The 24,144-nt window shown below is 36.5% G+C and overlaps 1 protein-coding gene across 3 annotated transcripts; it reads right to left on the reverse strand.

Annotated features, from left to right (window-relative positions):
• Positions 1-7,301: 7,301 nt before the first annotated feature.
• Positions 7,302-17,871, reverse strand: LOC139735875 (uncharacterized). 3 transcript variants are annotated; one of them, XM_071646625.1, is made up of 7 exons: positions 17,740-17,753; positions 16,525-16,716; positions 14,379-14,520; positions 13,635-13,821; positions 11,880-12,043; positions 10,347-10,421; positions 7,302-9,643 (listed from the first exon to the last, which is right to left on the reverse strand). In XM_071646625.1, exons 2-7 carry the CDS (start codon positions 16,575-16,577, stop codon positions 9,587-9,589), a joined length of 678 nt encoding a protein of 225 aa, XP_071502726.1. In that variant the 5' UTR covers positions 16,578-16,716; positions 17,740-17,753; the 3' UTR covers positions 7,302-9,586. The 3 variants fall into 3 exon arrangements, with proteins under 3 accessions (XP_071502726.1, XP_071502725.1, XP_071502727.1); XM_071646624.1 differs by having other exon boundaries at positions 17,726-17,748; XM_071646626.1 differs by having other exon boundaries at positions 11,880-12,037; positions 16,525-17,871.
• Positions 17,872-24,144: the final 6,273 nt, after the last annotated feature.

Raw genomic sequence — 24,144 nt, forward strand, 5'->3', positions numbered from 1 at the left:
ATACTTCTTAATCCATCATAAATGGAGAGATAAACATTTTGAAAACAAATCGACCATTTTAAGTCCTCCTCTTGTTTCTGGGTTGCAGCATACGGTTCGTTTTACCTTTTCCCGTTTGGAATTCCATAATAAAAGAATACAGTAATCTATTTACTGACCTAATTATCTTTAAGGACACAGGTTCTGCTGTATAGCTGTGTACTCTCTAAAAAAATCGAGTGAAAATTTTCACTCTAAAAAGAGTGAATACAAAAAAGAGTGAATTTCGAGTGAAATTGGAGTGAATTTTGAGTGAAAATGCTCATTTTCACTCATTTTGGAGTGACGTCAGGGATCACTCGAAGATTTTGGAGTGAATATTTTCACTCGATTTTTTCAGAGAGTATACTAACTGAGATGTAACTAATTGTTTGATAATGGTCACCTTTCCATACAATGTCAAATTTCTCATTCTCCATAAATCTAGTGTATTTTTTATTTTCCCTATTTTGCCTTCCCTGTTAAGGTCTTCAACTTCTTTATAACATTTCCCGACATAATATATACCGAGACATTTTATGGCGTCTTCTGTGAGATTTAATTCTCCAATAGTTTCAATATCTAAGTTCAGTCTCATAAACTGAGATTTTGACCAATTAATTTTTGGGCCAGCATTTTCACCAAAAATTTTTACTTCTTTCATTACTTCTGTGAAGGAATCAACAGAATCAACTAAAATTGTAGTATCGTCAGCAAATTGAATAATTCGAATGTCTTTATACTCATTTTCTGATTCAATATTAGGTACTAAAATACCTTTTATTTTAACATTCTGCTTTATCTTTACTGCTAAAATTTCTGTAACAATGATAAACAAAAGAGCTGATAACGGACATCCTTGCCGCACACCTCTTTTAATAAAAAAATTCTTCAGATATCCAACCATAATTCATTACTCTACCATTAGCATTTCTGTACAACGTTTTGATCCATCTAATGAAAGATTCTTTGAATCTTAGTTCCTTCAACAAACCAAACAAAAAATCATGATTAAAGGACAAGTTCACCTTCATTAACATAAGGATTGATAGAATGTAGCAATACATGTATTAGTAGAACACATCACTGAAAGTTTGAGGAAAATCAGACAATCCGTTCAAAAGTTATGAATTTTTGAAGTTTTTGTGCAGTACCCGCTGGATGAGAAGACTACTGCAGTGTATGAATAACTTAGATGTCACATGCGTACAACAATATAAGGAAAATATAAAGAGAATTTCACAAAATTCCATCTTTTCAAAAAAGGACACATTCCCCTGACTCGTTACCGACAAACAGTTATGGGTAATATGGGTAGTAGTCTCCTCACCCAGCGGTTCCAACACAAAAATTTAAAAAATTCATAACTTTTGCATCGATTGTCCAATTTTCCTCAAACTTTCACTGATGTGTTCTACTAATATTGTTGCATTTTCTCAATCCTTATGTTTATGAAGGTGAACTTGTCCTTTAATAGTATCAAAACCTTTCTTGAAATCCAATGACATAATGATAATGGGTGTTTCAGTACATTGACAGTATTTTGGTAGATGGTGGTAGGCCGAAATTCATGATGATGGCGAAGGACACGCGCAGCGACCAAAAAAAACAAACAACAAGACAAAACAAAAAACAAAACAAAACAAAGCAAAACAAAAATCAAACAAGAAGAAGAAGAAACAACTGCCCCAAAACACACACGCATGTACACACACACACACACACACACACACACACATTGCACACACATAACACAAACCTACTGAGAGGGTGGGAGGGGAGGGGAGAGGAGGATAAGGGAAGTCCTTCGATCTGGACAGCAGGGCTCATCACAGCAAGCTGGGTGCAATTTGGGGTTCACTGGGAATTGGGATATACAGTATACACGTGTATGTATATTTTTTCATTTTTGTATCGTAAACTGTAGGGAATATTTTTCTTTCTTTTGAAGTTTATTCATTTTTGGGGTGGATTTCCTCTTTAAATAACATTTGCACTTACAGCTACGGGCCCTAGGCGTATATGTAAATTTCCACCAATTTTTCCTTTTTCTCTACGAAATCATCATAATATAAGTTTCTATATCAACATATTGTTCACGCATAGGCCTACACTAGGCTACAGTGCATTAGTCCCCCTCCATTTTATATTTTATTTTTTTTTTTTATCCTTGATAGTAAATGTTTATACCTATTGTTCTTGATACAATGACTTCTGACCACCACCCATATACGGCCCTGACTTTGGCATGTAGCCCTTTGTGCATATTTTGTTGGCATGCTGGTCACATCAATTAAATTTCATGAAGCAACTCCAAGATGCTGTATGAAAGCTGCCTGCCTTTTTGGGGTGCAAAAGGCATATGTTACGATTGGTGTACTGTTTTATCTGAATCAGGAACCTGGTTCCCTCAGGATATTAGGTGGACATGACATGGCTGTGAGGAGGTCCTAACGCTGTCTATACGATACATGAACTAACACCTAGAAATCAAATATTAGTTTGGCCAGATGTTGGTTGCTTGTGCAATGCCTATCAGCATGCAATGGACACACACTGATGTGAAAAACATGTACCCTATACATGCATCTATGGACAAAGAGATTACAGACAGAATCCCTAATTTACTGCCAATTGGACAACTCAAGGGCGTCACCAGCTTTTTTTTCAAGGGGGTGCGCTTTGACACTAATAGTAACCTGCGAGATTTTTTTTTTTTTTTTTTTGGTAATTTGATTTATTGGTTCCTGTATCATCATACATGCACATAACACACTGTACATATTATACGTGTATACATACACTGCTGGTGGCACGTATTCATAAGCATAGGTTGTTTTCAAAGTACTTGTACAAGTATTTGTCTACGTTGCCTTTACAATGTACATGTATACATATTTGGGATGTGAAATTGTGCGATCTGGTGCACACTTGATAGAGCATCATTTTAAACATCATACTTAGAGACATTATTTAATTAAACACACAAAGTGACACACCCAAGCGCGCCGGAACGCTTCTGTTTCTGTTTTGTTTTTATTTGTTTGTTTGTTTGTTTGTTGTTTCTTGTGGAAGGGGGGGGGGGGGGGGGGCTCGACGGGGGCACATTGATGTGACGGTGTGAGATCCTCGCCGAGGGAGCGAAGCAACCGAGCAGGGGGAGGGTGTGGGATACCCCCCTCCCACGCTACGGACTTTTTGTAAAAACAGAGTATAACAGTCGCGTTTATAGAGCATTGTGAATCAAACTAGGGAAATAAACACAGTTGTCACTGCGAACTTGGACTATATGATTCATTTTATATTAACGTTATATGATACATTTTATGTGACGGTGTGAGATCCTCGGCGAGGGTGTGGACCTTTTGTAAAAACAGAGTACAAAAGTCGCGTTTAGAGAGCATTTAAAAGCAAATTTCTAGGGAATTAAACATAGTGAAAAAAATCAATGCGAAGGACTATGATTATAACATACGGGGGGTAAATGGTGCGAGATCCTCGGCCAGAGAGCGAAGCGACCGAACGTGGGAAGGGTGATACCTTTCCCACGGTAGGGACTTTTTGTAAAAATAGAGTATAAAAATTGCATTTATAGAGCATTTTAAATCTATTTTCTATGGAATTAAAAAAAAAATCACTTCGAAGGACTATGATCATAACTTATGAAAACTATTCATTTTACGATAAGTACGGGAAGAGCGAGCGAGCCACTTTCACTTTGCCAGCATTCGTCTGAAATGGACTCATTAAAAGCTTAAATGTGATCGCATTGTTTGAGTAATGAAAATTATTCTTATATTACTGAAAAGCATATAGAAGAAAAGGAAAAATGAAAGCTTTACTAAAGGAATGTCTCAGGGGACACACTGGAGGACGCGGTGCTACCATCTATACACTAAATTTACTCATAAGTAAATATTAGTGTATGGATGTAATAATGTATATTATCAGTGTACGTGTATTATAATTTTCGCCCCGGAAGGGGGAAAAATTTTCAGTTATGAAATTGACAACTTTTGGAAAAGAAAAACGCTTTTATTGTTAATTTTGGTCTTTGAATAATTGATTATTTGTTACAGGGGCACTTGGGGGGGGGGGGGGGGGAACTCGTTTTACCCCCCCCCCCAAAAAAAAAAAAAAAAAAAAAGTTTGGGTGGGCAAGTGCCCCCCTCTGCGTCCCCCCCCCCCCCTCCCTTCCGGCGCCCTTGCACACACACACACACACACACACACACACACACACACACATAAACACATATATACATACACATACCGAACAGAGATTCAGGGGAATTTGATTTTTGAACGAACATGTCGTACAACGAAGAACAAAACGAAACAACAATAGGCCTACTGTTTTTGATTTTTTTAACCGTACATATTCTGGGGACAAGAATACTCTAAAGTAGAGGGCACCCTATCGATTTATGCATATACTGCCCTTATAGATTGACTAACAAGCAATTATTGATTATATATCTTATCATATTTATACATATGCCCTGTATACATTTATATCATATAATTATTGATGATATATCAGTGTGTCCCTAAAATCCCCCATACATATGCCAACGCACACATTACTTAATATGATCATCCTAAAGTCCCGAAATCACTGCCCCTCTTATTCTTCTTAACCAAATTCAATGGACAACACCATCAAATTTACTGTTCTGTTTTGTTTTTCCTCAGAAATACTTTATTGATTCATATTCATTTGTTTTGATTATCAATAGATTGCAATTAATCATATATATAAAACACATAATCCTATGTATTGACATAATTAATTAGGACTTCACATTTTCATTAGAAAAAGTTACGCAATGTATTGCGGTCGATCAGAAGCACAAGAAGCCGTTTAAAGAAATGAGCCAATTCAAGCAAGTCTCAATGAACTTTGGTTGGTATATTTCCAGACACAGAATATAAAGTAGCTGCTAATTGGTATCGTGATTTTGGTGAATAGGGATCGCTCTTTCAAACTTATTTCTTCTAATAATAATTATTGTCACACTAATCAATTATGAACCTTCATTTTAACACATTTTCAGCAAATGACTTTCTCTGCTAATCCATTCCAGCGGCGTCCATCCATTTTCATGTTGGGGGGGGGGGGGGCAAAAACTTGAAGGTGGAATATAGGGAGCGGAGCGACCGAGCGGGGGAGGGTCTGGGAGGGATGTACCCCCCTCCCACGCAAGGGAGATTGTGCATTTTCAGAACTGAAAATTAACGTTCTATAGTGCACACTTCTGGTGATTTTGGGGTGTTTTTTTTTCTATCAAAAAAAAAAAAAGAAAAGGAAAAAGATAACTGCTTGACTAACTCGCTTCATCTCAGCTCTCGACACTTTTATCCTTCAAAAAAGAGCAATTCGATTCTGTACAAACTCGCATTATAAAGCGCCGTCAATGCCTTTGTTTTTGAAAATGAATGTTTTGAATATATGTATATCAATTGAATGAGTTTGATATTCTTATGTATATGTTTAAGCATAAAATGAATTTGTTACCTGAGATGATTTCTGGTATGTTTAAATCTAATTATCAAATTCATAGTTACAATACTCGAATTAGTAATAAATATCATTTATTTAAGGTAGATATATATGGATATGATGCACAAACTCAGACACACTGGACCCTCATTATGGAATTCTCTACCATACAGTTATAAATTCTCCAACTACAAATATTTTAAAGAAAAATCTGAAAAGAAATTTGTTAGAAAGTTAGAGTTGTCATTATGAAATACACTATTATCAAAGATAATTTTATGGTTTTTGTTTTCGAGGGGTGATATGACTAAACACCATTATTCAATTAATGATAATGTATTTTTTGTGTAAGTTTGTCTGTTTTTTCGTGTTTTGGTAATATTTTCACCTGTCCTATGTCTTGATCGGAAAGCAATATTGTTTCCTATAATTATTTTTTCTGTTGCGAACTACCCTGACAAGACTCCAGTCTTTTGTAGTTTCCATGTTTCATTTATAGTTGTTATATGTTATGTATCATGGCTCGACACTAACTTTTTTGTTTGGTAGCCCAATGGGGCCACCAAAATCCTAAATTTCAAATTTTTGGTGGCCCGAGAGAAAAATTTGGTGTCCCGAAAATAAAAAACAATTAAAAATATTAAAAGTCCTTTCTTTTTTAATGAGTCAAATATTCAAGATTTATGATAGTAAAAATTAGAAGTTGGACATATCTACTCATAAATAAACTTCAACAAACTTGCAACACTCACTCTCAGGCATTCATTCAGTCCTTTTCATCCATCCTTTGAACAAATTTAACTGCTAATTTCCGGCGCAAAAAGTTACGAATTTATTGACATACTTTTCAAAGAAATTTGCCTTTTTTTTTAAATTTGGTGGCCCGACTTTCATTTTTGGTGGCCCCGGGCCACCGGGCCACCGTTAGTGTCGAGCCCTGCATACAGTGATGGTTAACACCCACTGAGGCAAAGAGATTGCATGAAAATGTATCCATTCAAATCTCAATATCAACATTGTTTGTTTTTATTTTCCATTTGACAAGATGGCAAGCTATAGCCCATATTCAGCTGCACTAGCTGGTCTACAATGGGGTCCAGCTGTACATAATTGGAGTGGACCGGGTACCTCTTCACTGGTTTATGCTCCCCGCTCTTTGCAATGAATAAATGAAGTGAGATCTTTTACATGCGTGGAACTCTCACACACAGGACCTCCATTCTATGTTGCATTTGAAGGACAGAGCGCCTCGCCTCTACTAGGGCAGAGGGGACGGCATAAGATAAAACATTGCTCAATAAGACTCACTGGGCACCCACACTCAAGCCCACATTATTCCATGGCAAAGCAGATGTTACCGACTGAGCCACCTCTACGTCCTACTTTACACTTCATTTGTAAACACGCTTTCACTTCTTCGGGTCATGTTCAGAGGCACACTAATCTGCTCCTTGAATAAAGTATTTCTAAGGCTGCATTCACATAGAAGTATACTATTCGGGTATTCGGGCTCGTTTTTCGAGGGCACGCGAATAGCTTGAATTGAACGATAGGATTTCCTCACACCAGTTCACATAAGAGGGCACTATTCGAAAGTACCCAATAGCTGCGAAAAGTATAGCAAAGTGGGAATCGAGCTTGTTCGGTTTTCTTGCAGCGTATACCGTCTCTCGTTTATGAAATCAAGACAATTTTGGTCTGGATTTGCCCTCTAGCAAAAATAAGCATGTAGACTGACATTCTGATGCAGTTTAGAAATTGTTAATAAGATTTGCTGGGATGTAGGAGGAAGAAATCCTCACTGCATGGGATGGTGAGTTGACGGTGCGGGTGATGGTGTACTCGGTGCCCGAATAGCGAATAGCGAATAGCGATTACTTCTATGTGAACGCAGCCTAATAGACAAATGAGATTTCTGGACAATGGAGGAAATAATATTCTGGAATGCTGCCTTTATTTACAAATGGACACATAAGAGTAACACCTGTGAATGCACACTTCTTCAGGTCATGTTCAGAGGCACACTAATCTGCTCCTTGAATAAAGTATTTCTAATAGCCAAATGAGATTTCTGGACACTGGAGGAAATAATATTCTGGAATGCTGCCTTTATTTACAAATGGACACAAAAGAGTAACACCTGTGAATGTACCAACTGGATATCAAACTGAATCTGATTTACCCAATGCCACCTTGTAAAAGTGAACAGTAGCTATCATAGTGGACACCTGCTATAACAAGATCTGTAAAACAAAAATTACCCAAGTGGAACCAAATTAAATCATTCGTTCTTTTTTTTTGTGGGTATTGATACATCCATGACAAACTGTAATTATGTGTACCTGATACAATGAACACTCTTGAAGACCTATTCATACAAAGACTCCACAGCTTTGAAAGCTGATATTTCCAAAGGTAATTTGTTAAATAATACATGTATTTCTTAACACTATTTAAGTAAGAATATTACCTTCCATTTCTTCCTTTTCTCCTTATCTCTACCACAACAAATGTGCCGCTTCACTTTTACATTTGTTCCATCATGAAAACTACAATGTACATGTACCTCCTTCAAGGAAAATACAATCTTTCTTGGGTCGAAGGCCTTTTTGATCATGGTAGCTACAACTTTGGGATGCTACCATGACAGCCACTAAATCTGAACATAACTACAGCTGTATAGACTTTCCTATTAATAATCTGTGAAATCCAGAAACAATGCACTCACGTTATAACGAACACGGTTATAACAAAGTAAAATTTCAGGCCGCAAACTTTATCCACTCTATGTTTCTTTTCTTTTTTTTATTTGTTTGGTTGTAACAAAATTACGATATAACGAAAGAAAACTGCCGGTCCCGAGGACTTTGTTTAACAGGAGTCCACTGTACAAGTATTAAGACTTACAATAAGAGAAAACATGCAATTGTAATATTTCTTATTTCTTCAATGGTCTATTCACTACTACATATTGGCTAATGTGGTATTAGTCACCAACCCCTTGGACTACATGAGATAACCATGGAATTGCTCAAACATTTATTCTGTAAGGTTTTTTGTTTGTTTGTTTGTTGTTTTTTATTCCACATCATTGTGGTTCTAAATTTTGATGACAAATTCTAATATACTTTTTTTTTTTCTATTTTCATATTTCATTCAGCCAAGCCTATGGCCTGTGCAGGCCATGATTGTACAAATTCAGATTTGAGATGAATCATCTACATGGATGCAACTCCTAATGGATGATTTCCTCCGCCCGTAGTTGAAACCTATGGCTAGCGGAGGTTATGTTTTCGTGTGCATTTATCTGTCTGTCTGTCATTTCTTATGGGCTATTTCTCTTGTACTCTAAAAGATGAAACAGCGAGTTGTAACTGTCACTTTTGCTACAGATATATACACCAAATGGAAGATGCTGAAAAAAGATAAGATTACTTTCACATCAAATACAGCAATCTCTGTAAAGCAAGACATTTTTCCAGCATGAAATTGTTACGAATTGGAGCCAAAAGCCTTTTTCGCGGCATCAAATCTTTGTGAATTGCCACTGGTATTTAATGCATTAAGTGTAGACAAGAACTTGCATATGCATTTTAACTTTGCAAATCTTGGCTCTCGCAATATTTGCAAAATTACAATGCATGCAAACATTTCTGGTTTTACAGTAATTACATGAAAGCACGTAAATCTATTACAGGTTGCAAAATATATGTTCAGTGCATAATGTACAATGTATATTCAGCTGGAGAGTTTTGAAGATACAGGATTGTTTGACCACATTTTAATTTTCTTTGCACATCTGTTTAAATTGTCTTTGCCTACAACAAGATTTCATCAAGACAAGAAGGTTGGACTATGGATTTTGTCCTCTGTAATCTGCTCCTGAGCTCATTGTGTAGCTGGTTCCATGCTGGCTGGCTCCTTGCAAACCACAACAACAAGTATGTTGGTTGGAAATCTGCTGTGGTTAGTATTCATTTTCCTTGAGTGTCTCAAACACTAATCAGAGCGGTGGATACTTTCTGTGTATGGTACTCATTCTCAGCTGATCACAGGGTGGCTAAATCACACGTACAGCATGCTTTTGTTTTCTTTTTCATCATCATCTAGGCCATTGAATTTCTAGTAGGAAAGAAGGGAAATAAAAAGAAGAAAAAGAAAAATGGAAATAAGGCAGTGATATAAGTATTGTCTGCTAAAGTAAGGTATGCAGAAACTTACATGCAACAATATTATATAGCAATGTAGACTGATATTGCTCCATATACTGTGTACCATACAGGGCGTAATCCTTGTATAATTTGGTGTTGACAACACCCATCCAGCAAAACCTTTTATCTGCAATCACTAAACTGTCTTGTAATAAGAAATACAATGCCCAATTTGACAAGATTACATCATATCTATATACCTATATACCTCTTAAAGATTTATCACAAAATTAGTGAAATTACTAATCCAATACCATAGTCCCACATGCAGTGACTGACTACCTGCTTAAACTTAAAGGGATATGTTATCCTAATATCATGTTGCTATGCATGAAAACAGAAATATATGAAGTAAATCAGCAAAACTTTGGGGAAAATCAATCACAAAAAGAAAATAATGAATTGTTAAAATTTAGTGAGTAAGACAAAATGGCAACTATGCGTGACGTAGTTGTTAAGCAGCTCTCCATTTGGTTTGTACACAGATATTCAACAATTTTCATTTTCCATTTTTTTCTCTTGCGACTTTGACTAATATGGAGTTTTGACTGTATACATTGTATTATATCTCAAGTGCAGGCAAAATAGGAGTGAGTCCTCTTCTAGTTCCTTACCAGTTTTTCAGTCTTTTCTTTGCTGAATTTCAGTCCCAAAATCATGGACAGAGCATCTTGAAGACTGCTGATTGTCTGTGAAAATAAAAAAATCAATGTGTATACAACAGCCACAAAGTAAATTATTATGTTTGACACAACCAACCCACAAATCTGCATTTATGCTTCTCATGTCCACATCATTAAGAAATTGGCAAATCAATTACACTTACAGCATATTACATTAGGGCAGTCTGCAAGCTAACAGTAATGTAACTGCATACATTTGCAATTACATCAAATGTGACATCATACACAACACATTTTTATATAAGAACCATCACCACATTACCCTCACAGCCTTGCAGAAATCAAAGCCATGTAAAATGAAAAATATAATCCAAGGTGACTTAACTAAAAAGCACAACAATTTGACATCTGTAAATAAAATGAATTTTTTTACTTCCATACTACCTTCTGTCCAATTTTAGAGTGAAACAATACCGTGAAATATAAAACTCATTGGCTTTTCTGAAGTACTGTAAAATCAGAAATATTTGTGACATGGAATTTTCGAAATTGGAGCTAATCACCTCTTTCGCAGCATGAAACTTTTGCAAATTGCCACTGGCATTCAATGCACTGTGTAAAAATTAAGAATTAAAAAAACCCCTAACTTTCATGAATTTTGGCTCCTCGAAAAAACTTGCGGAAGTTTCATGCATGAAAAAATTTCTGGATTTACAATATGGTACTGTTTGCCTATTACATTGTCTATAATTTCAAAGCTTATATATATATACATGTCCATGCAAAAAGTGAAGATCTAACAATGTCAAAATGAGAAAATCAATGTTTAGGACTTTACTAGGCAAATGTGATGAGTCACATATGTGATCCACATCATTTGCAGCATCAGTACTGATTAGGCCGACTTCTGTGATTATGTACTAGATGATCAAAACTGAGTTCAAGTTTCAGTGTTTTCTTTCAACATTTTATATATATGCAGAAATTACTAAAATAATTTAGGTTCTGACCTTACATGTATCTCAATGACATGATGAGTACATGGTAATTCACACTCAAGTGCCCTCATGGCCTAAAGAACCAGAAAGTTGACTGGTAATCCAGCATTGAGACATTCTTTAGCTTATATATATATATATATATATATATATATATATACATATATATGTGTGTGTGTGTATGTTCCCACATTTGTCTGAACAAAGGAGATACACAGATACAATGCAAGAGCCTTGAAAACACTACCTGCAGCAAAATCTATAATGTGAAATTTGTTTTTTTTTTCCAGATAGTTCATGGAGCAGAATGTATTTAATGAACATCATGAACTAACAATCCATGATCAATTATTTCTAGATTCTTCCTAGTTCTTATACACTACTAATCATCTAATGAGGCAAGAGTATCAAACAGACAAACAAACAAAAACTATGTAACTGTCTAGCCACAGAGTTCAACATTTTCATCATTCTTGTTCTTATCTATCTAAAGGAGAAAATATAGGTAATGCTACAATATACTGACTTGTGCAGAGCCATCCGAGTCTGAGGGACAACCTCTAGATGCACGGTATCCCCTAGCAACTAGAAATCTAACAGGAATGTCCTCCACTTTGAGGAGACGAAGCAGAGCATTAAGAAATGTATCCTGAACTTGGAAGTCTTCTGGCATTGCTGCACGGCCTGCATCTGGTCAGGAAAAACCAACAGATGCATATTTTCCTCAAACATTTACATCATCCTCTCATCAACCATAATCTAAAATGAATATAGGTATTGATGTGTAAATATTGGAAATAATCTAAATCATGAACAAAACTAGAAATGTCGCTAAGGCGACTGGTATGCCTCCGCCATAATGCATGATTCTCGTAATAGGTCTACAGTACATGTAGACAATGTGTGATTACATTTTCACAAAATTGGCAAAATATTAAAATGACAAGTTTGCCACAAATGTGTTGAATGTTCACCTTCCTTAACCTAACCTCATGTGAGATAACAGTTTCACAGAATTAGCAAAAAATTAAAATGACATGTTTGTCACAAATGTACGTGTCAAGTGCTTACTTTCCTTGAACTAGGTTTGATTTGGATGGATGGCTATATTGTTTCAGAGAGTAGGTATTTGGGGATTGATGACTTTCACTGGACCTTTGGCCCTTTTATTATGTTTATGCATGGAGTAATCTCCAAGGCATGGGGAAAAATGTATTAAACTGCAGCATTAATCAGTATATTTCAAGCATTTTAACCCGACCTCTGACCTTTGACCCCAAGACCAAAAAATTCCCAAGAGAATCACCATCAGGCAGTACAAGCGTACATGTACTAAGTTTCATGATGAAAACCTAGAGACAATTCCAGATTTTGAGAAAAAAAGTGAAATTTTAGCATTTTCCCTTGATCTTTGACCTTTGACCCACACCCTACGGCCCAAAACTTTCCCAAAGTATAGACTACATCTGGTAATACATGTATACCCTAACTTTCAAGAAAACACCTTCTGGCTTTACAGTATATGCATATGTACAAGGTTCCATGAATATACCTTGAGCCAATTCCAAGATATCACTAAGTTTCAGGAAAATACTTTCAGGCATTCCATAGATATGGGGAAAATAGTGAAGTTTTGAGCATTTTATCTTGCCCTTTGACCTTGAGAATGTGCACTTGCGAGTTGATAGGTACAACTTCATCCAGTCAAGCATACAGTATATACGCAAAGTTTCACTAGAATACTTCAGTTTTTGTGTTACACTGTCTAAAATTGATTATGGACGGATGGACGAAAGGACGCTATGACAGATGCAAGGACGGACAGCGAAGCCGAAAACATAATGCCTCTAGAGACACTTCATAGCAGAGGCATAAAAAGAACAATAAATGTTAAAGGCATTTCTTACCATTTACAGATAAAACAAAAACCCAGCTATAGTGCTTCAAAATAGTTATAAAATGTGAGTGTTTATAAAGTTAATCAACATAATCAATGTTCAGTATTTTATACAAAATGTGAACAATAATTATAATAAAATTGTTTCTAGATTTAACTATCAAAAGTTATGGTTAAGTGAGAAAAATAGTGATATCTACTTATATTTTAGGCTTTATTGCAAAATATTTATATGGTAGGATGTTTTGTGATACAACTGACCTACACATATGCATCAAATGTGATAACTCAAACATTTTCAAAATCACTGCTCCCAAAGGTAAACGGTACCTTTAAAATGTAAGCATATGTACCGTATTTATAAGTGCATGTGAACTAGCTAACCTGATTTACAGTTGAAACAATTTTCCATCACATTGGACATCACACTGGCATAGGATGGGTCTGGTCTCAACGCTGTGACAACAGTCAGTTGCTCCACCCCGCTGCTGATCACATGATCAAGGAGGGCATTTGCAACTTGGTGGCTGATGTCCGAGGGAATATTACAGTTAACCACGATGCATGTTATCTGAAAAACATCATAACCTTTCCAATGAATATGCAATAAGTAGCATATTAGAGTTGAATAGGGAAGAGGCCTTAAAAACCTCCCAAAAACTTTTTGTAACTTGAGTTTATCGTGACGTACAATGTTGCTGGCACAATCATCAAAGAATCGGAACAAGACAGATGCAATTGAGAACCAATAATGGACAAAATTGTGTCATGAATTGGCAATACCTACATAAATTTGTACACGTTGCATTCATGTATTAGGAGTGATAATTTGGCTTGTTGTGAACTTGGCAAATATAAAATAAACATAGATGAAATGGCATATCCTGTAAGGTCTTTTTTTTTTTGGGGGGGGGGGGGGGGGACCAAAGAAGGGGATTTAACCTGGAGCCAATTTCATAAAGATGTTTGCAACTACAGGAAGAGATAACTACAGTTACCATAGCAACAACTGAAATACTGCAAAGTCTGCTTAGTAGCTGCATGACTGCTATCACGGACACTATATAATTCTATACTGCAATTATTGTAATGTGTGGAACCTTGTTCCATGTAGGCAGACATCTGCACCTTGCTTTGTTTCAGGTTAATGGTCTGAACGGTGTGCTCTGCAGTATTGCTCTCAGCAGTCACTGCAATATCCTGATCAGCAAGTTCTGGGATATCTAGGGGGCAGACATCTACTTCCTCATCAATGCCACGACAAGCACGGCTGTGGATTGAAACAAAAGAAAACAGGTGAGAGGAAGCAAGAAAAAGATACAATAATGATACAGAGCACTCATCAAATATCTCTAAAGCAAGATCTGTGACATGTCAATAAGCCAGTTCGTAGTTCTACTTTGCGCATGAGCAGAAAAAGGTCATTGGTACCAAAACGCATGATGGTTTTTAAATTCACAGAGATAAGCATCTGTCATATCATGATTATTCATGCAATCCTTGTGCATGATACTTGCCATTACATCCACCTGACTGCAAATGTGGTATTTGGCATTACGAATATAAACATGTTTTAATGCATTTAATACAATACAAAGAAATGGATGCTTCCCCGAGGGTTGTTCGACGGACCATTCTGGTCACCTGGTCTCGCTGTGCAAGATCATTTTTTGTTTAACATGAATTCCATAAATTGTTACGCCGGGCAAACTCACCGGTACGCATTATGTTGCTTTGAATATGAGTGAAGTGCCTAACCAGCTAAGAAAATAGAAAGGTCATTTGTACCAACGTGCACATGAGCTAATTACGAACTGGCTTATTGTGTGAGTACAAAATCTCACAACTTGCCAGGGTTAGAAAAACTGCATTCCATATATCTTCATGAATTTAATTTTTGGTGAGTTAGACTTCCCAACAATTTTAAGACTCTGCAGTTACAGAGAAATAAGTATGGCTCATTCATTTTCAGAAAGGAGTGCATATGAAATACACATAAGCCTATACTTGTACTGTATACAGCAAACCAGTACATATAGGCATGCACATCACATTCATGTTGGGATCAGAGTTAGTATTTTCAGGTTTGTTAAATTTGCGATTAACACCCAATGCATATCGGGGGGTGGGTGGGTGGAGCCTCCATGTTTGTCTTGTTACCCCCCCCCCCCCAAAAAAAAAAAAATAATAAATAAATAAATAAAGAAATAAAAAAATTCAGTGGCCCCTGCATATAAAAGTCATAACAATGCAATGAGAGAAGGGTTGCGAAAATGCAATAAGACTTACAGTGGCGGATCCAGAAGGGGGCGTAACCGGCGCACGCCCCCCTGTAATTAAGTTAAAAACAAAATAAATAACAAGAAAAAAGAAATGAAATGAAACCCGGAAGTGGCACCACAAATATTAGTTGCACCCCCCCCCCCCCCCTTTACAGAATTCCTGGATCCGCCTGACTTATATGAATGATTATAAAGGCTTAAAAAAGACCCTTGGATGATACATCCCCAACCCAAGCTTACAAAGATCACATCTAGAAATCACTGAAATACACTCATTTTAGGGGTGGACTTTCTCGGGATGTACAAAGGCAACACTGTGGCCCACTGGGCATCATGTGATATCTGTGAAGATTTACACATTCTATGTACAATGTAGTCCATAAATAGTTTGACTGAAACTTTGAAAGATCAGTCTGTATCTTGTCGTCGGGGATATGTTCCGCAAAGACTATGTCTGGCTTCATGGAATCCCCTCCTACACATTTGTACAGAGCCGTGAATTATGTCAAAAAATTATTTAAAAAAACCTCCTCTGGACAGATGGATTTTTCTGTCTAATAAAAAGTGTGCCACCAGGGGCCTGTATCATAACATGCTGAAGATTTAAGATTTATCTTGTGCTCCATCTCCTTCATTTATCAATTCAGTGAATCGAGTGCGAGATAAATCCAAGTTACACTCATACTTTATGAAACTGGCCCCAGTACATTTCCTCTGGGCTCTGACATACCCGTCAGTAACCTCGGGGTGCTCTTCCACACAGTTATATTGTGGGAGCAGCCTGAACACGAATCATTCCGGCTTGCTGCAGTTTGTGAGTTAACCCATCAGATGAGAATTTGGAAAATTAGCCTATGGAAGATTATCACAGGGTCTCAAAACAATTTGTTCCTGGCCCAAACTCATACAAAATTTACCTACGCATCAAATTGCAATCAAGCCCATACTAGACTACCTAGGCTTCAGATACAAGTACAAAATCATCAAGTTACCTTCCAGCAGCTGCAATATCCGTATAGGAAAGAATGATGTGAAGCCCACTCATGATTGTGCTTTCTGTTGAAATGGACTGCTGGGAGTCTGTTACACGAACCGCAGAATCACGTCACAAACGATGAAGGCCTAAAGCTTAATCTTCTTCAGTTCTTGGTTTCTAGACAAGTTCAGCGAGTTCCACTAAAATGCTATAGAAATGCTATAGATGTGTACAGTACTTGTTGAGGTGAGGATTCAGCTTGTAATGTTTTGCGATATTTAGAAACCACTCTATGAAATGTTTAAGAGCATACAATTCTAAGGGGAATCAAAAGTCTGTTTGATGAAAATCAGTTTTGAAATGACCGAGGTATCTAAAAACAAGGTAAAACAAGAGATCCTAATAAAAAGTTGTGGCCTGTCAATTTTATTAGGATCGCTTTTTTTTTACATCTCAGCCATTTCAAGGCCAATTTTCGTCAAATAAACGTTGAATCCTTCTTGATATTACATGCTCCTTCATATCATAGAGCCTAGAGCTAGAGGTTTCTATCTCACAAAAAAAATGTCATAAACCTCTCAATCCTCACCTCACCAGTACTGTACAGTCCCTTTAACATTAGAATAGTGAACACAATATGGGATGGCACTGGCAGAAGAGATTCCCCCAAGCAAACGTTCAAAGCATTTTTATTCATAGCAGTGCAGCACAGCAAAGTGGTTCTACCCCGTCGCAGTGTTAATAGGTGCGACTGTGATTAGATTAGGTTGGTTCATTCTTTGAAGTTGTAAATTACATGAGTAAATTAGGAATGTACAGAAACCATCATGACTCGAAGTCTCCAGGGGCATTTCATGAAGCGTTTTGGTCGGATATTTTTCTGACAAACTGTTACAAGCTACGGAAATCCTTGCATCTGATTGGCTGAGAGTAAATTTGTCCGACAACTTGGACAAAATGCTTCATGAAATATGCCCCCCAAAGAGATCAGATGAGATGAAACACACACGACATACAATACGTGGGACCACGGTAGTAAAATTTCGATCATTCGACACTAATGCTGATTTCTTCGCCGATTTACACATCATCACAAATCACCATTTTGTTTTGAGCTTCACATCGCTGAGTGACAAGAAGAGAGACCCACAAGTCGTATACGGGCAATTCCATTTACTAATATAAACTACTTTAAACTCTTCCTCATCGGTACGCACTGTATTCCACTCACTGCACGCACGTACGCCGTCTGGTGATGGTTCTCTGACTCTGGTTCTCTTCGCAACATAAACAACTCTCGGTGTAGTGCTAGTACCAGTCAATCTTTAGCACTTTCAGAGGGTAACCCACCACTAATTGCAACAGTAGGAATTTCACTGCAGTGCAAGTCGTTGAGGCCTCCTCCTGAACACCAAACGAAAAGTCCCAAAAAATCCATTAGGGCAAAATAGTAGAATTTGCATAATATGCAAATTAGCACCTGTAATGAAAGAAAATTGACATATCTTAGTTTCCCGTTATCCAATTTTAAAGACTTTAATGTATTAACTTATATCTTGTAGGTCAATGAACACGATGGATGCCTTTTCGAATTGGTCATACAAAAATAATTTACATAAAATGCAAATTAGTGGTAACTGTAAAACTAAGAGTACATTCATAACAACAGTACTGGCACTCAGATCACGTTGGCATAATGCACGTTTTGCATATGGGGACGCTGGGTTGAGGGGGTAACTTTGGGCACCTCCCAAGGGGCCACTTTAAATGTGCACCCCTTTATACTATATAAGCATTGTAAAGCAATATCTCCTGTATTGATTGGCATTTCTTTGAAACAAAAGTATCCTTGCTATAAGGCACGATCGAATTTTCACAGCATGTATACGTTTGGAACATTCGCATTATGTTTTCTATATTGCCAAGAGAATAAAGGGCATTTTGGGGGCACACGCCACAGGATCGCCCTTCGATAAGCACCTTCTTTATTGCGTAGACCTTGTATAGCAAATCTTCTACTATCATTTTCATGACTTTTCATTCATATAAGAGTGTATTTGCTGTAGGCCTATTACCGGACCTACTTTTAAAACCTTCACGCTAGAACAACTGTATTTGCGTTGCTAATATCCGCATTTTGTAATAAAGGGCGTGAGCGTAGGTGTAAATTTAGACACCTCCCAAGAGATTACCTTTGAATGTTCACCTTTTTGACAATGTAGTTATTATAGAGCAATATTTTCTCTATTAATTACTTGCATTTTTTGGAAACAAAAGTGCCTTTGCTAGGCACGATGGAATTTGGAAAACATGTACGTTTGGAACATATATATTCGCGTTATATATTATATGTTTTCTATATTGCCGTGAGTGTGAAGTATTTTTTGGCACATCCCACAGGGTTGCCGTTTAAGGTGCATCCTCTCACTGAATAGATATTGTGAAGCAATGTCTCTTCTATCATTTCCACGACATTCATTGATATAAAAGTGTGTAGCTGTATTGCCGTAACTACTTCTAAAACCATGCACGAAAGAACGTCGGTATTTGCGTTCTGTGTTGTAATTACGGGGATTGAGCGGAGGTGTAATTTTGGACACTTCCCAAGGCATTGCTTTTGGTACGATGTTCACCCTTTCGACAATATAGTTAGTGTAAAACAATTTTTCTTCTTGTAATTATATTGCATTTCTTGAAAACAAAAGGACAATTGCTAAACAACCGTAACGACTATGTGAAGGCATGGAAAATTGGAACATATTCGTGCTAAATGATAGTTCATGTTTCCTATGTTGCCCTGGGGATTGGATGATTTGAACACATCCCACTCGGTTGCCTTTGAATGTGCACTCCTTTGACTACATGATTATTGTAAAGCAGTGTCTCTACCATTTAAAAATCATGAAAAGTAAAGTGACTTTATTTACCCTCCGGCAAAACGACTTTCTACATGCATGTACAACTGAGTTTGCTTTGGCATAATTATAATGCATGTTTTGTTAACCTGTTTTGGGAACCACGACGGTCAGGGTAGGCGTGATCTGGCACTTCCCAAGGGCTAGCCTTTGAATGTCCACCTTTTTGACAAAATAGATATTGTAAAGTAACGTCTCCTCTATATGTTACCTTAATTGCATTTTATGAAAATAAAACGTATGTGCTGATAGACAGGCGGAAGAACTTTTCAGAGGCATGTATACGCATGGAACATTTTTCGCAGTTTTATATACTGCCTTTTTTTTCATTGCCTTGAGGATGCATGGGGTTACTTTGAGCACCTCTCACTAGGCGGTCTCTGCAAGTGAACTATTTGGACTGTACAGATATTGTAGATCAATGTTGTTATTTGATCTTTACCCTAGCAATTTTTATAGAAATAAGAGTGTCTTGATATGGCAGGAATTCATTTCAATACAATCCAATTCATTTTCTTTATTTCATTTTCCGACGAGAAGATATAGACATCACTTTTTTTTTTGTAACAGAAAATGAGGTGCGTCAAACTATGTAGGATGAAAAGAATGTACAATTATTGTAGCACCTTACGATAATTATAAATAGTCATAAAACTCAAATGATAGTCATAAAACTTAAGGAACGACCTTTTTTGAGACATGCACTTTTGATACAACTGTAATTGCGTTCGTATTTGCGTTATAAGGGTCATATACAGAGGCAATTAATGTGGGCACTTCCCATATAATAGGCTCCCTTCGAATGATCACCACTTTAACAATCTCAGTGTCAGTCAAAATTGCAGAGCAATATCATCTTCTGTTAACCCCATTGAATTTCATTAAATAAAAGTTTCTTTGCTAGAGGACCATGAACTCAGGACTGTTTAAAGGCATGTACCCATGGAACAAATTTAATTATGTATTTGCGTTGGTACATGATTATTGCATGTCTTATCGGGAAGACTGCCTTCGGATGGAGTAATTTTGGGCACCCTCCACGTGGCTGCCTTCGTATGTGAACCATTTTCGCCTTATGAATATTGTAGAACAATGATTCTTCTATAACTTTCATTGAATTTTAATGGAAATTAAACGAAAAGGACGTTATAGGGGTTTTCGCTGAAAACAGCTGTATTCACGTGTGTATGATTATGTTTTGTATCTGGTCGTGAGGTTATAGGGATAAATTCGAGTACCTCCCTGCGAGTCACTTTGACTGTGCACCACTTTTTGAAAAAAATTTACACATTGTAGAAAAATGTCTTTGCTGTCAATGCCAATTCTATTTCCTGGAAATAAAAGATCACAAACGGGCCGTCAACGATCGCCCCGTCACTGTACAGGCATGCTAACCTGGAAACATTAAACTGCACATTACTTCAATATGAGACCATTCTGAAGCAAATAATTTTCACACAACAATAGATATATAATGTACTCTTAAATGAATACCACAAGGATTGGAACAGTCATCCCCCAGCATTTCCACTGATTCCCGCTGATCAGTTATAACGCCATCCCTTTTAATATCTCAAGACCCTCAAGGATGGAGGAACGGAATCATCAAGATTCGAATAAACCACCCTCAAAATAGAGTTCATTCATGACAAAATTCGACAAGTAATAGATGTTGACACTAACCTCTTGTATAATTTCGTCTTTTGATTCTTCGTGATTAATGGATAAGCTATCTGATAACAAACTCTGAATTGCATATTATTCATTCTAGGTTACTAATGCTGTAAAGTTTGTTTTTGGTGAAGAGAAACTGAAATATCATATTTGAACACTCTTGATATGCTCATATCGGGCACTTTGATGCATTTGAATAATTATTCCGTTGCTCGGTACCTTTGCATATTATGCAAATAAGGTCCAGATTATGTACATGGAAATGTTTGCATTGCATTAACTGACACGTAAACATAGGTTTAAACACTTTCGGTGTTCCAATCTGAAACCTAGAAGCCTATAGTTTTCATTGGAAACACTGTATTTCTATCATTAAGGGAGCTATTTGCATATTATGCAAATGAGGCCCAGATTGTGTACATGGAAATGTTTGCATCGCACTAACTGACATTGCAAACATAAGTTCAACACTTTCAAGCCTTCCAATCTGAAACCTAGAAGCATTGTTTTCCTGGAAACACCGTATTTTTATCATTATGGGAGCTAATTTGCATATTATGCAAATGAGGCCCAGATTATGTACATAGAAATGTTTGCATCGCACTAACTGACATTTTAAACATAGGTTCCAACACTTTCGGTGTTCTAATGTGAAACCTAGAAGCCTAGTTTTCACGGAAACACTGTATTCTATCATTATGAGAGCTAATTTTCATAATTATGCAAATGAGGCCTATATTAATGTACATGGCAATGTTGCATCGCACTATAGCTGACATTGTAAACATAGGTTCCAACACTTTTGGTGTTCCAATGTGAAACCTAGAAGCATAGTTTTCATGGAAACACTGTATCTTTAGTCATTATGGGAGCTAATTTACATATTATGCAAATTTAGCCACTTTGCCCCACTGGATTTCTTGGGACTTTTAGTATGTGTTTAGAAGCCATAACAGTTGCACTGCAGTGGAGTTCTTACTGTTGCAGTTGGTGGTTGGTGAAACCCTATTTTGACTGGACTAGTGGGCAATGGGAAGGACCTATCAATACAGTTGTACCACCAATCAGATTCTCATTTACCAGCGTAACGGCTGACAGGCGTGACATTGTAACGGCGTTACATAATTGTAACGGCGTGACATAATTTATCAATATTACACATTTTTGGTGTTGTTTGAGAGATGATCTAAACACCCTAAATGATGCAAGATTATGTTTGATGTTGAAGAAGATATCAAGGTTAATATTAATAACAAGGTTCCTTATTGCCAGCATTTCATTGGAATAACTTATTTATGATTCCCTATTTTTTCTCCTCCTCAAATGGAAGTTCAAATTTCACAATCATCATTTTTACCTAGGCTATTCAGTGCGATTACTTGTGACTTGTGCAAATCTAAGGATTCACTGTTTGAATGTAGGAGGAGAGAAAGTCCTACCACTGTAAAAAACAAACAAACAAACAAACAAACAAACATACATACAACATACATACAAACGAACAAACAGACAAATAAACATTCATGATTGTTCCCAGATCACAGACACTTCTCTCATTTTCCTGCAGTTTTCGTAACTTAAAAAAGTCTTTTTCCAGGTTTTCCCTGATTTTTAGGTTGGCTGGGAATCCTATTGTTATGGTAAGAGGAACCATAATGATTTTTTTTCTTCACATAAATGATGCATTTGATTGATAATAAGGAGGAAAAAAAAGGTTAAGTGATGATTAGCCTGTCATTAAGATTAAGTTTATTACATGGTTAAGTACTATACATTTTATTACAGGAAAAACATGAAATGAGAAAAGTCTTCTGGTAGCAATTAATCATTTGAAATTTGACAATGAAAATTGTCTTTAATCAAGAATGTTTACTTCAAATTGAACTGAAATCCATTTCCAGAACAATTAAACTGGCCAGAAGTTAGCAGAAATGATCAAATTGAAACATTTGAACAATTCACATTTTTAGTGATGTATTTAAGGAGGAAGAGTGGAAAATTCATCTTCTCAAATTTCATACAGTAGTGTAACTCAAATTTTAATTATATAAAACTCTGCTTTCAATAAATTCAATATGAAAACATCGTTCACTCCATGTGAACAATCTTCCTATGTATGTTCCTTGAAAGAAGTATATATGGCACAAAATTTACTAGGCAGGGTTACAAAATGTATGTACAAAGATGCGAGTGCAATGTACTGTTACTGTGGAAACAAGCGACGTTCTCAACTTTCTGTTTCTTTACTTGGTAACCATGTCTTTGAATATTCACCATCATGTGTAATGTTGTAATGAACATCTGTTTTATAGAAATAGCCAAAAAAATACTCATTAGATAATACTGCTTCAATTAAATTTGTATCACACACTTCCTATGAAAAAAGGCTGTCATACATAGAGTTAAAACGGATTTATGGACACATTTTTACTTTTGATAACAAAGGAATTTCAGTACACTATATAGTTACACGTAACTTGTAAAATCTTTGAAATTATACATTTCTACAACTAAACATGTATCCAAATTGAAAACAAAAGTACTACATTCTTGTTCAATTTCAACAGCCAAAAATGAGCATATAGATTTTGAAATTCTGACATCATTGAATTCATGCACACGTATATTGTAAAACAAAATATTACTGCCATTTGAATAGGCCAAGAATATTTTCCTACCCTAATTAGTGGGTCAAGTTGAGGCTCATTAGCATAGTACAAGTGTTACTGTCTAGTGTTTTGGGTTTTTTGTGGGTGTGGAGTTAAGGAAATGATACAATGTAATGTATCAAAAAGTCTGTTATGCCTAACTGAAAATAGGTTGCCTATAATTCAATTATCTGTTGAATTGCAGTGGGAGGACAAAATGTCACACCGTTACGTTAAAAATCCTTTACCAAAGATCTACTAATGAGATGACGTAAATTGCTCAGCAATGATAATGATGAAAATGAATTGAAACCTGCTTTGCACAAAAAACTCACGAAAAGAGCAAATCTTAGAGAAAAAAATGCTTTAATAACGGCTTGACATGTAACACCGCGGCGT

The sequence above is a fragment of the Diadema antillarum genome, unplaced genomic scaffold (genome assembly GCF_040938485.1).
Source record: "Diadema antillarum isolate AM-2024a unplaced genomic scaffold, OU_Dant_1.0 seq00000604_RagTag, whole genome shotgun sequence".
In the NCBI taxonomy this organism is placed as follows: domain Eukaryota; kingdom Metazoa; phylum Echinodermata; class Echinoidea; order Diadematoida; family Diadematidae; genus Diadema; species Diadema antillarum.